Source organism: Brienomyrus brachyistius, unplaced genomic scaffold, assembly GCF_023856365.1.
Source record: "Brienomyrus brachyistius isolate T26 unplaced genomic scaffold, BBRACH_0.4 scaffold57, whole genome shotgun sequence".
Lineage (NCBI taxonomy): Eukaryota > Metazoa > Chordata > Actinopteri > Osteoglossiformes > Mormyridae > Brienomyrus > Brienomyrus brachyistius.
In genome coordinates, this window is record NW_026042332.1 from 1,346,969 (window position 1) to 1,359,753 (window position 12,785).

Consider the following 12,785-nt stretch of genomic DNA (forward strand, 5'->3'; position numbering starts at 1 on the left):
TAACACAAATAGCGTTACAAGATGGTTACAGGGGTTGTGTGGGTCTCAGTGTGGAAGATTACTACATTCCAAAGAGATCCATAAATTTGCTTGCCGGCACATTTTTCTTCATACCAGCATCCTGAATGAAACAAAGCTGACCGAGAAAATAAAGAGAGAATAGGAACAGTGAAGAGATGACATCTAAACTCTGAGAAAAGGACAAATGAGGAAAAAATTATAGACTTAAGAGCGAAAAATGGGTTACAAGGCCTCATTTCACACTGATAAACATTCCTCACAAAACTGCTTTAAGCCTAACAAATCACATTTTTCAGCTGCACGGGGAGGCAAATTCGTGTGACATACTTTTGGCCTTGCTGTGCTAGCTTCAGACTAGGATGAAAAATATCCTATCATATAACCTATCATATATCATATCCTTAAAAGGTAACACTTATATTTGCATCGCAAACATAAAGGGGCTTAGACATACTTTTAAATATCATGTCCCACAGGACCAATCAACCCTTAGTAATTTAATATCATATTTCATTAATAAATGCTCACTTGAACTGCCCTAGTCACGGTTCAGCCAAACACGCAGGCCGTTCTACAAGAATCTGGAAACAATAAGACAAAAATGCCTGAAAAATGAAACCACAGAAGAAATCCATATGCACCCATCTACGCCATGGACACTTAATGCAAACAGACGGGCACGGACCTTTATTTATAGGTGAGCCAGCAGTACGTCTCAGATCCGTGCCGGCTCTGTCGCATTAGGAGATGGGCCTGCTGGGGCGGCCCTTAATTGGTTTGTTTTATATATTTCGAGATGCTCTGAATACAGACACACTGCATGACCTCCATATGACCTTGTCTTGTCCTGAACTCTTCCTCTGTGTCCGTGACTGACGTTCTCTTAACACCTCCCAATTAAAGAGCCTATCTGAGACGCTCCGGGTGCGTTTCATCTGTAAGAGCTAGCGGGCCACCAGCTCATCCTGCGAAATGCCGTCAAGATAAGACTCGCACCTTCTGCCCCAGGACCTCAAGCGGCATTTCCGATTCATATTCAGAGGAGCAGCTGCTTCTTACTGCACGTCCAGCAGATGCAGCAATTAGCCCGATTCCTTCGAGGATGTATTTAGTCGGATCTATTAGCACGCCAGCTATTGAAAAGCATTATGATGAAGTTATTTTGCAAGCTGATGACTTTCTTTTAATTAAGATGCTATTTCTGATTGCAGAAGCAGTTGTTAGATTCAGCAATGTGTTTGTAATCCACTGTAAAGTGGAAATAGGCGCTGATCTCCATGGCCCTTTCAGAAGTCCATACTGTGTCTTGCACACATGTAATTGGCCTCCGATTCATCTTGGTTTTCAATGGTTCAAGGTTCACTAAATCACTGCTAATAGCCAGAGCATAATTTATATGTCTTTGACTGTTTGGAAATTTGCTCAGGAATCTGCCTGCCATATGCATTTTCCGCAAAAAGAGTCTATTGAGGTTATCAAAAATCTCTGGTGGAAGCTGGGAAGAATAATAATAAGTCGGAAGAATTATAATAAAGTACAAAATAAAAACAATACAGTAGGCCCTTCTGTACTGTACATAATTTTTTAGTAGTTTTACAAAAGCCGTTATTTTTGTTGTTCGATACTATTAAACATTAAAAATACCACAAAAAAAATGTAATGAATTGATTATACTAGCAGATTAACATACACTAGTCAACGTACATAAAAAAATCGAAACAGCAAGGAACATTTAAATTTTATAGGAAATTATTTGTCATTTTCAGTGTGTAATTTTTCTAAGGAGATGCTTTAGAAGTGACATGAAGGACACCTACGGGAACAAGCCATGGAGGCAGGGTCGTCTTCAGAGCGGAAGTAGTTCCTGTCACACACGCAGTAGACGGACCCCTCCTGGTATGTGTGACTGTTAGGGGGACACTTGGAGCACTTCATGTTGCCAGAGGAAGACTTGTAGAAGCCCGGCCTGCAAGCTGCAAAAAAAGGCGTGAAGAAGGAGAACTTAATGAAGAGCTTAACGAAGACGCACTAGCATCTAGGGGAGCTACACAGGAACCTGGCATTCTAGCTACATCAAAGGTACCACCCAGGCACCAAAGCAAAAGGCTACATCAAACAGGAGGGCAATATGTGATCCACTGAAATGAGCAGGAAACCCCAAAGTCAATCTTAAGACGGCTGAGCTGAATCCAGACCTGCAAATAAAAATAGTCGTCAGCAAGTCGAAACCTGATAAAGCAAAAACAGAAACCAGAATTTCCTAAATTATTTAGAAACAGGTAACCAGCACGCACACAACAAGCAGGCTTTGGCAGATCTGTAAATGTGACATCGGTTTTAGTGCCCATATATGGAAAGACTTACACTGATTATCCAGCAAAGCCCTAAACCCAAGGAGAATATTCTAGTGTCTATGCAAAATAAGAGGAATCAGGTTCAAACGAACTTTCACTCTGCAGGGGTTGTCATAGTGGTACAAACACGAGCTACTCATAGAAGTGGGGGGAGGGAGGGGCATAGCAAATCAAATCTGATGCACCATTTCCTTGGCAGGCCAACCATTATCTGCCCAGGATGAAACAGCACACAGCTTACTGGGATTCCAGTGTAAGTCCTTCCTGTCCCGGAGCACAAACATGTACATGATCTTCCACATTTATTATTCTACATTTTAACTATCACTATCAAATCCACTACATCCAGAAGATGCAGCAATTAGCCAGATCTGTACATGTGCCGGCGACTGCATGCGCTAAGTGTGAAATGCTGAAATGCCGCGTATTGAGGTGTGGATGGAGACACCGGGGCTGCTTCCCTGAGACCAGGCTGTGAGGAGCAGCCCAAGCCTCATAGCACTCGTTTCACGTTGCCACAACGTCGCTATCATACATTTGTTACACAGTCTGCTTTCAGACTTCGAACCTCAGATGGGTGACAGTGAACAGCGCTACTCTGGACAGGAAACCTTTCATGAGACACTTAATCCACTCAGCACAAGCGACTTCTGAGCATCGTCGTGTAAACTCAGTCTGCGTCAATCTTCGTGCAGAACAACAATCCTTCGTCAATCAATATCGGAGTATGTCACAACACCAAGCAGCGCAAGGGTGGATACATTTACTGCACCATCTCCCACGCTTGCAGACTGACACAGCCAATACCTTCATTCAGCCTAATTGTCTGTGTAACCCAATCGGGTGGTTCACTCAGTAGGGGTGTGTAGCCTGATCAGTGGCCAGGTTACAGCATATGTCTGAAACAAGCGCAAAATCTACCTTAGAAAAAGCTGTTTCTCTCCATATGCAATGTATTAAACAACAAAGCTAATCATTTAATTATTTCAATATCTTATTGAACGATATATACAAAATATTAATAGAAAATACACAATAAAATATATGGTTTTATTAACTTGCTCAGAAAACACTTGCACAGTAGTCATTTTTTAACTTTGTATCTATATTTCACAATATAGATAATAATAATGAAGGTTGCTTTAGTACACAGCAGAAGACGACCAGGCAAAAAAAAAAAAAAAACACAAATCCAATTACACCAGTCAAACTTATGTCCCATTTATCTGTTATGTCTTCATTCCCTATAATGTTCCAGAAATACATTCATGCACTGTGCCTGCTAAACACTGAATTTTCCATTTCAAAGGCATAATTTTGTGGTGTTTTAAGAACTTTAATTGGAGAATTCAAGTTGAAAAGTAAAACCTTCTCATTGGATGAAGGACACTTAAACTTTAGTCTTTTATCCTTAAATGATCCCTAAAGCTGCCAGAATCAAAATGGTCACACTGAATCAAATTCTATAGGATATTTATAACATTATCCTGAAAAGCATGGTTATATATTTTGACGCTCAATGCCATTCAGTCCTCAACCAAGAGGCGACCCAAATGAACTAAAATGTTGGTACTTATGTAATTCATTTAGCAAAGAAGAATCCAAAAACACTCCAAATGTAAATTCTCCAATGTAAAAAAAAAAGTTATCAGCCCAACTCTGGATAAGCTACCTTAAGAAGAAAGTGCTTCACAAATGCTTGCTGATCAGTACTTGAATGGTATTTGTATAGCAGTACTTGAATGGTACTTGTAGAGCAATACTTAAATGGTACTTGTAGAGCAGTACTTGAATAGTACTTGTAGGGCAGTACTTGAATGGTACTTGCGAAGAAGTATTTGTGTCTCACAATGCCCTGAAGGTTTTGGTTATTCCTCCATACAGAACCTTTTCATCTAAGTGGAATACATCGATGTACAGTATGAATACAAACTTCCCATTCCAAGTTTCGCTTAACTTGAAAATCAATAGTAATTAGTTCTGTACTTTTAATATGTCAATCCAAAAACATGTTTTTCAACTAATTGCCATTTTTCAGCCATTCTGATGCAGGCTTCCAAAAGGCATCGTCTTGTTGCGTGACCCTGCTGCACCTCAGCTTCAGCTTATGGACACATTACTGTACCTGACGTTTTCCTCAAGAATTCTCTGGTGCAGAGCTGCAGTCGTTATTCCTTCATGCTTGACCACTGGTTTATTCTTTTTTTCAATTTTTGTCAGAAATAACAAGGCCCCATGATGTCCAAAGTTAACTTTTGACTCGTCTATTTTTCAAGAAATTCCCAATAATCATCCAGAGTGTTTTTTAGCAACTTTTCGATACACATTTATATTCTTCGTAATGAACAACGGTTTTCATCTCACAACTCTGTCATACGATGGTGACGTCGCAAACACCAATATTTGCCATCATTCTCTGGAGGCCTGCAGAAATGGCTATCTGATAGTTTATCTTAAGTAATTTCTTTTGATTGTTCCATAATGTGCCACTGGAAGATATTTCGTGAAGATTTCATTCCAATGGTAAAAAGTCACCCAGTTAAGCAATGTCACACAGCTGGCTGAAATTATTCATGATTATTTACAAAATATTTAAATATCTGAGTAATATCAGTCTTATCAGCCCGTTGTCGGGGCAGAAATGTCTGAGAGTCAGTCACACCAGAATATTACACCTTTAATTAATGAAAGAATCACAAAATTATAATATTCCCTTTATTAATTTATATATTATTAGAATCTAAAAAATATCATTGCTCATATTCAGAATGTCAAAAACAGTGAGAGCAAAGGTTGATAGTTCCTCGTGGTATTTTACTCACATGCAAAACTGTCACCTACATTTTGACCTGTAGAAACTAATGTGGAAGATACGGTTTTGACTGGAAAAGAGTTACAATGAAAAGCAGGTGAAATGTAGGGACTCTGGAAAGATATTGATCTTTAAATGGTATTTTTCCGGAGAATATGCAGCATGAATTTCAATGAGGTGATAAAGTCTATCAAGTGTCAGCAGCGTTTTTTTGTTTTACTTCAACATGAGATCTTTATTTGAAACAGATGAACCATTTGGGCTGAGAAGCTGCTATGAGAAAGATTCACTTACCAGAGTTATAGGGCTTGGAAGCTACATGAGAGCTAAAGAAATATGTTCAGTATCACAGAACAGTTAGTATTCAACTAATCACTTATACAATTTGTCATTCAAACACGCGTATTGGCCAGGCACACAAACAAACTCATTTATTACACTCACTCCAAGACACTCCAGGTCTCCAGAGGCCAAAAGCACTTAAGAGTTTGCGGCATTATTGAGAGCAGATAAGTGACTTATGAAAGCCTCTCTTATTTCTGTGGGTGCTCATCCATACCTGGTGCAGAAGGAGGGCACCTAATTGTACATCAACCTGTAAACGACTGGCGCCACATGTACGCTCATCTGCCGCGCCATCATCAACAATGCAGTCAAGCAGAGGGCCAGGCCAACACAAAGAGCCAGTATGGCACCCACTGGCACTGATTAGCCGTCCCTCATTCGCCTTTATAAGGATCACTGCTTTTTACAGTGCTGTCCATCAGTAGGATTGGGTGATACAAACAATATTTCGACTTATCGTCATGCAAAATTTAAAATGTTAAGAAAATGAGAAATTTGGAGAACCTGTTGATATGAAGGGGTGGCAGCGGTTAGCACTTACACCTCTGGGACCCAGGTCTGAGTCTCCGTCAAGGTTCCATGTTTGAGGCGTTTACATGTTCTCCCCGGGTCATTGTGGGGTTTCCTTCGGGTGCTCTGGTTTCCCCCCACGGTCCAAAAAATATGCTGAGGCTAACTGGAATTGCCAAACTGCTCGTAGCTATGCATGTGTGGATGAATGTTGAGTGAGTGTGCCCTGCGATGGGCTGGCGCCCCATCTCCTGGCTTGTGCCCTTAGCCTCTGGGATAGGCTCTGGAGCCCCCATGTCCCTGAACAGGATAAGCAGCTTCAGAAAATGGATGGATGTCTGTTGATATGGAGCATTACTTGATAGCCTATCACATCACAGAAATAAATGCAATTCCAACCAATCATGTGGTACTCTTTCAAGAACTGATAACTTAACAAACACAAAGCAAGATTGATTGAGGTAGCGGAGCTTGCCACATGCTACCGCTTCAGTAATATCACAGGAAAGATGAGCAAGGAAACTTTGGTGGTTAAGAAAACACCTCAGCTGCAGTACTACAGCATCTTTTTAATGTGGATAAACAAGGCAAAAAGACTTCACTGGAGTGGTGATACTAGGCTTGGGAGGTATCTAATCTTCCATATCATCATAACATACAGACATTACACTGCGGGATACATTATTTTGCCAGTATTTTAAAAATAAAAGCTATTGCTTTCAAAAGTACCGTGGTATAGGGTATTACCATAATGCCAGTCAAGCCCAGGCAGTACTTTGTCAGTTTAAAGTCTGATGCACTGCAGACTGGTGCTGTAGACTGGAAACTGCCAAAGCTTTGAACCGATGTTCATATTTTGAGTCTGTTTAAGGGGAATCCTTTTAATTACATTGTGATAATAACGATTTCGACTGATGTGGAAAAAACACATGATAAAATATTTTGCCATATCGCCCAGCCCTATCATTAAGTTTTTATCCATAAACTGAGAAGAAAAAATAAATGAACAAAACCACATCCTATCCTTCTTCAACTAGCATGGGCCTTTTACCCGCCCAGCTTAGGAGGTCAACAGCATTCCTGCTTTTCTCCTCCAACACAACAAGTAAAACTAAATGAGAGGCTCACTGGGAACCGTAACTTGTGGGCTTGTACACATCTCCAGACCTGTCCTCCCATACTTCCGCCTTGGTTTACACAATGCAGTTACTGTGCTGTACTGTCCCTCCCTGGCCTTGCACTGGGCGCTTTGGTATTTAAATCAGTCCTGAATCAGATAGTTTAATTAGTCTTTGGAGAGCTGCAGAGCAATTTTTAAAGTGCAGATCCAAACCCGAAGGACCTCACTGAAGTCAGCGAAATCCACTCGATTTCTGCTGCATACTTACAAGCACAAACATCAATCCACGAGAGAAGAAATCGACACTAATCAGAGTGTGCTGGCTACTCAGAATATCATGCCTCAGTTACACACATTCATTTCATTCTTTGAGATGTTTACAAAGGACTTTATGCAGTGTAAACAAAAATGTAAGATTTTCTTTAGCAATATTTACACTTACTCTGTCAATGTGGAGCTAATAACGTTACAGTGACAGCCCACTGAAGCTTTGTAAGAAAGGAAATATAGATTATTTATTACAAATTGTACCGTGACCATTTCTAAATGAAGAACTTTTGTAGCTATGATGTGGAATTGTTGATGTCTAAGAAAATGAAAATTAAGAGTCTCCAGACTCATTTACTACCATCTACATGGTATGCAAAACAGTCATGTGAGGCAGGCGTGGTGACACAATGTCATTCAAAAAGATCCCTTAGGTAGAGAGACTTCCCTGTTTTTAGACAGGAAAAGGCCCCTCCCTTACATTCTGTGGCCATTGTGGGCGGTTGTGTTGCTGCACTGGGGCATCTCTCATTGAAAAGATGCAGTAACAAAGGTGACCTCACGGATAAATCCTGCAGGCCACAATGTAGGAAACCTCACTCTGAGTTCACCAGAAGGCTACCACACACCCCCTCTAGCAAATTTATTAGTCTTTCATTGTGAATCAAGACGGAATGGAAATGAATTTTTTCAGACTTTCAAAGGCCAATTGGAAGAAGTGCAGAGTTGCTTAATTGGTGCTTCCCGGGTAAAGCTTCATAGAAAGGGAACTGCAAGTGGCCTCAGGTGAAGCTTTGCTTGGGGGGCTTGTTGGTGGGAGGCTTTGAGACCTTTGAATCTTCTAGGCTGTTTAATGGTGTTGCAGCTGTCCAACAGAAAGGCTCATTCGATAGGTATCAATGCTGGCTACAGCATTTCCTTAAAAAATGATCTGCTTTTAAATGTTACTATCGTGTATTGTCTGGTGCATTGCGGGCAGAGGTACAGGCTGACACCACCGCTGGGGGCCACACACTGTGTGGAAGCAGGGGGGCCTGAACGGTAAACGGGTTACGGCAGCCGGAGTCTCTGCTGGCAAGAATGGGCACCTAATACCTTCCTGGGGCGCTGGGTGGCCCAGCAATCAGACCGAGGTCCTGGCGGATGACGGCTGGGCTTGGCTGCTGTGGAGGATGCGGTTCCATTGTTGCCTGAAGCTCCTCTGTCGAAAACTGACTGAGCCGTTTCCTCGGGGCGACGTTTTGCCCAAACTCCATGGAAATATCTCAAAAAGCCCCTGCAATGCCCACATAATATCGTTGAAAAAGGAAAAGGTAAGAACAGCTGCGAAAGAAGAAAGCGTATTAGCATAATTTTCAATGCCAGGCGGAATGCGAGTCCCTCTTCCAGATTTCTCAGGCTTCTGCTCCTCCCCGGTGCCATTGTGTGAATCGCTCTGGTTTAACACCGAGGGAACACAATGACAGCAGATTTGGCCACCACCTAATCCCCCATTGTGGCAGGTTTACAGTCCCCCCATTCTCTGCCGGTAGGGCCCGATCCATTTCTAGGGAGGCTGGTGGACCACACGGATTCCTCTGCGGCTGATAAATCTATCACGCTGACAAAGGAGGCGGGAGGTCGGCCAAGGGTCCAGGGATTATTCTGGCTGCTTTAAAGCATGCCGACTGTCAGCCCCGCGGCGGGCATGACTGATAACGGACGTATTATTTTCTCAAAAGAACGAGGGTGAAGACCAGTAATAAAACAATCCTGATCCGAGAGCCACGCCTCAGGGTATTGTAGAGGACGTGTCCCTCCGTATGGTGTTCAGGCATGATAACCACGCTTTTCACGCGGCTGTGGACATGAACGTCCATCCGTCTATGAACAAAGGACTATCTCTCATTGTATCAGCATGTGGGAACGGGCCCAGGTCTGGTTGGCCACATGTGCATCCGTGGACAAAGATGATAACACGGAATCCAGCAGACGCATTTACTCTTTTTTCCACAGAGTCTATTCCCATTATCCAGAAGATTCTCATCATTCATAATGTCTTACACCTATCAACCATTCAGTCCACATACATACATGTGCATGAGTTCCTCTACACCTTTGATAGCCCGCCAAGTGTACAAGTGTGTGTAGGTAACTATACTAGCTGGGGTTACTTTGCCTGTGGTATGTTCTCCAGCGCATATGTACTTGCAGGCCTCCTTGGGGGCACCTCACAACGCTACATCAAGGTGCTTCTCAGCAGAGAGGAACACCATCTAACCAGCAGCCTCCTTGTCTATAGAACAAGAGTGAGGAGAAAAACCTCGGAACAGGTCAAACAAGAGAATGCCAGTAAAAAAAAGTAACACTTTTACCTTTACCTCCTTTTACGGTATCTTCTCCGGGACACTGCTGGGTCAGAAATGCATTTAAACTCCTTCGACTCCTCAATGATCTCCTGCCTCAATGACTATTGCCAAGTTGCACTCAAGCCAGTCATCATGAAGTGCTTTGACAGGCTGGTCATGGGGTGCATGAAAACTGCACCCCCAGCCTCCACTTTGGCGTATAGTCCCAACAGTCTCATATTCTTTCCTCTACACCTGCACCCAATCCCACCTGAACTAGATCTGCTGCTTCTGCATTGCACTATGGTCCTAGGGGAATATTATCTCATACCACCGTAGACCTGTATATGGATGGTTTGACAAAGAAGCTCACTTGACTTGACTTGAACTGTATCCACTTTAGAATAAGCAAAGATCTCCAGGCTCTTCCAGCTCTGCATTTTAATCAGGCTTTAATAAAGAACCTTAAAACCAAGGGAATTCACAGCCATTACACTTTCATACTCTGAATAATTTCAGTTCCACTGGACAAATTCTTGCTGAACTTTGCTAAAGTGTATTATAAGAGATTTGTGCCTAATCTGCCATTAAACTGCATGAATCTGCACGGCCTCAAAATCGCTGCAGGCTGTCGTGACCCAAGAATGTTTTACGATTTCCCCAAAGTCCCAAAAGCAAGTCAAAACCGTGCTCAGGGTGAAGGCAAGGCAGGGTTTAAAAACAGAAGAGGTTTGTAATTTTGAGATGTTCCCTGCTGCTTCCAACTCCTTTTTGTGAGCCGACAAGAGGCAGAGCAGTGGAGAAGGGCTGGACTCGTGGGCTACGTCTCCTGTTCCCTTGGTAGCGACTTGCGGCCTCCGTGCCCGCAGATACCTCCGTTAACAACGCCCTGCTGCCCCTAATTGTATTAATTAGCTTGTTACTGCCTTATAGAGGGTCAGAGGGGGAGGAGTTTTGATGGAAGTCAAGGGATGGGAGGCATGGAGACATAAGTGTGTTGTTTTTTTTTTTACTTTAGAGGGCTTTAGAGGTTTGCTTGACTCTGCATTTCCCCATTCTGAGATGCAATTTTGGGGTAATAAAGTTCCTTTGTCTATACGAGCCCCGCGGTGACCAGCGCCGACCACGGCCCTCTAAATCTTCCGAAGCAGCCTGTGAATGCCAAAGGTACAGACGTGTGTGCTTCTCTAAGTCGGGGGGGGGTTGGCGAAACCTGACTTTTCACACACTCTGCTAACCCAGCCTTGAAACGCGGCTCGTGACAATTATCACAGTTGTTACTCCAGTCAGTGGGACAATAACTGAGCAGAAAGGGCAGGCGACAGCTCGCCACCCCCCCAGATGGATGCCTCACCTCCTCTCCTCCTCGGGCCTGTTCCGCATGGCTTCCCTGTCCTGCACTCCCTCTGATAGGCACTACTGATTATGCACTGCTCCTCCCCTAACCCCACCTGCCCTGACTCCTGCTCGCTGCCCATACAGCTTCCATGTCTCCGTTACGGGACCTCAGCTACTTGCAAAGCTGGATATATGTTGACATTTTATTTATTTTAGCAGATGCTTGTGGGCAAAGCATCATACCTTTTTTCCAAAAGCAGTGGGGATGAGACATTGTTCAAGAGCCCAGTAATGGAATCACTCTGTGCCCCAGGGATCTGAACCAATGGCTCCGATCGCACACAGAACGGCACAACACACTGAAGGCAGAATGATGGTTAGACGTTTGTTCCTAAGCAGGAACCTGTGATCCAGTTCAAATCTACCTAAACCTTTCCTAATCTGTACAAACAGGCACCATGAATAGGCCTAATTAGCATTTGGCTGAATGTATCACTCTGTGAACTTATTTAAATTGAAAAATCGTAGTTGGTCATAAATTTGCCACAATGGGAGAGCCAATGATAGAATGTGGGCGATTTTCACCAGGAGCATGCTGGTCGGCGCAGGTTCAGTTTGCTGCAACACAGTGCAACAAATGATGCGGCTGCGGGGAACAGGGAAATGCAAGCAAATTATTTCCTAAGCAGCGCTGCCGTTTCATTAGCATTCGGTGGGGAGGTTTCCTTCCCATCCCATTCTCTCGATTATGGCTTATAGTTACTCAGGCTGATGAATGAATCTAAATGCATGTCCTAACCTGTATGGGAAGGAGAGGATCATGACAGGGTTAACTGGGAAAAGCCATGCTCCCAGTGGAACCCAGTCAATGCTCAGGACTGGTTTTGAAAAGCCCCCACCGGATCACAGAGAGAAGACAGGCAATCAGTGCCCCTTCCTTCTATTCACCCCTCCCCCCCCCGCCCCATCCCCAGAGCAATAGAGTCAGCCCCCCCCCCCGTCTGTTCTGCTTTCACAGAGGCACAGACAGCCTGTCCGTCGCCTTCATGCTGAGTGGACACCATAACCCAGCGTGTCAGAGCACGTACGCACACACAAACAGAGATGTGTAAGTAAGCTCTGTGACATGTACATCAGGACAGGCCCTCTCAGTGCCGCTCAGCACTTTCATGTTCTATATAAAAAAGTCCATTTACCTTAACAAGCCAGCATCAACTTTATAAAGTCATCTACCAACCAAACATAAAGTTTGGCAAATGCAGCGCTAATTACATGCTAAAAGGGCTGTATTTTTGCTTCTTCAATCCTCACATGTGTGCTATAAGTCCACTACATCTGGCCTTAAACATTACCCAGACTGCCGCTCTCCCCTTAATTACAAAACACACTTCCTGCCTAATTTCCCCGTTACCAGGTAATGGCACGTCACACATTTACCTCGGAACAATAATATAAGAACCAGGCAGACACAGAGCCCAGATGTCAGGGCTTCCAAGCTCCCGGGAAAGTCACACTTAAATCCTGAGTTTAGCTCATTCACTGATAGCGTGAATGAATTCCAGTGCATGATTATTCGCGGCTGAAAGCTGAACATAAATTCAGCACCAAACGGAGGATTTCAGCCATTGATAGTAGAAGCCAAACCTTGGATTAACTGTGAAATCAGATCTTGAGTTGTTTTCAAATTTGCT

The 12,785-nt window shown here is 43.3% G+C and overlaps 1 protein-coding gene across 4 annotated transcripts in view; it reads right to left on the bottom strand.

Annotated features, from left to right (window-relative positions):
* Positions 1-12,785, bottom strand: part of LOC125724507 (ephrin type-A receptor 3-like) — a 431,178-nt gene that overhangs the window by 386,697 nt on the left and 31,696 nt on the right. For all 4 annotated transcript variants that reach the window (XM_049001234.1, XM_049001236.1, XM_049001235.1 and 1 more), the window contains exon 4: positions 1,839-1,994. In XM_049001234.1, coding sequence (XP_048857191.1) covers positions 1,839-1,994 — 156 coding nt within the window. The remainder of the gene's footprint in view (positions 1-1,838; positions 1,995-12,785) is intronic.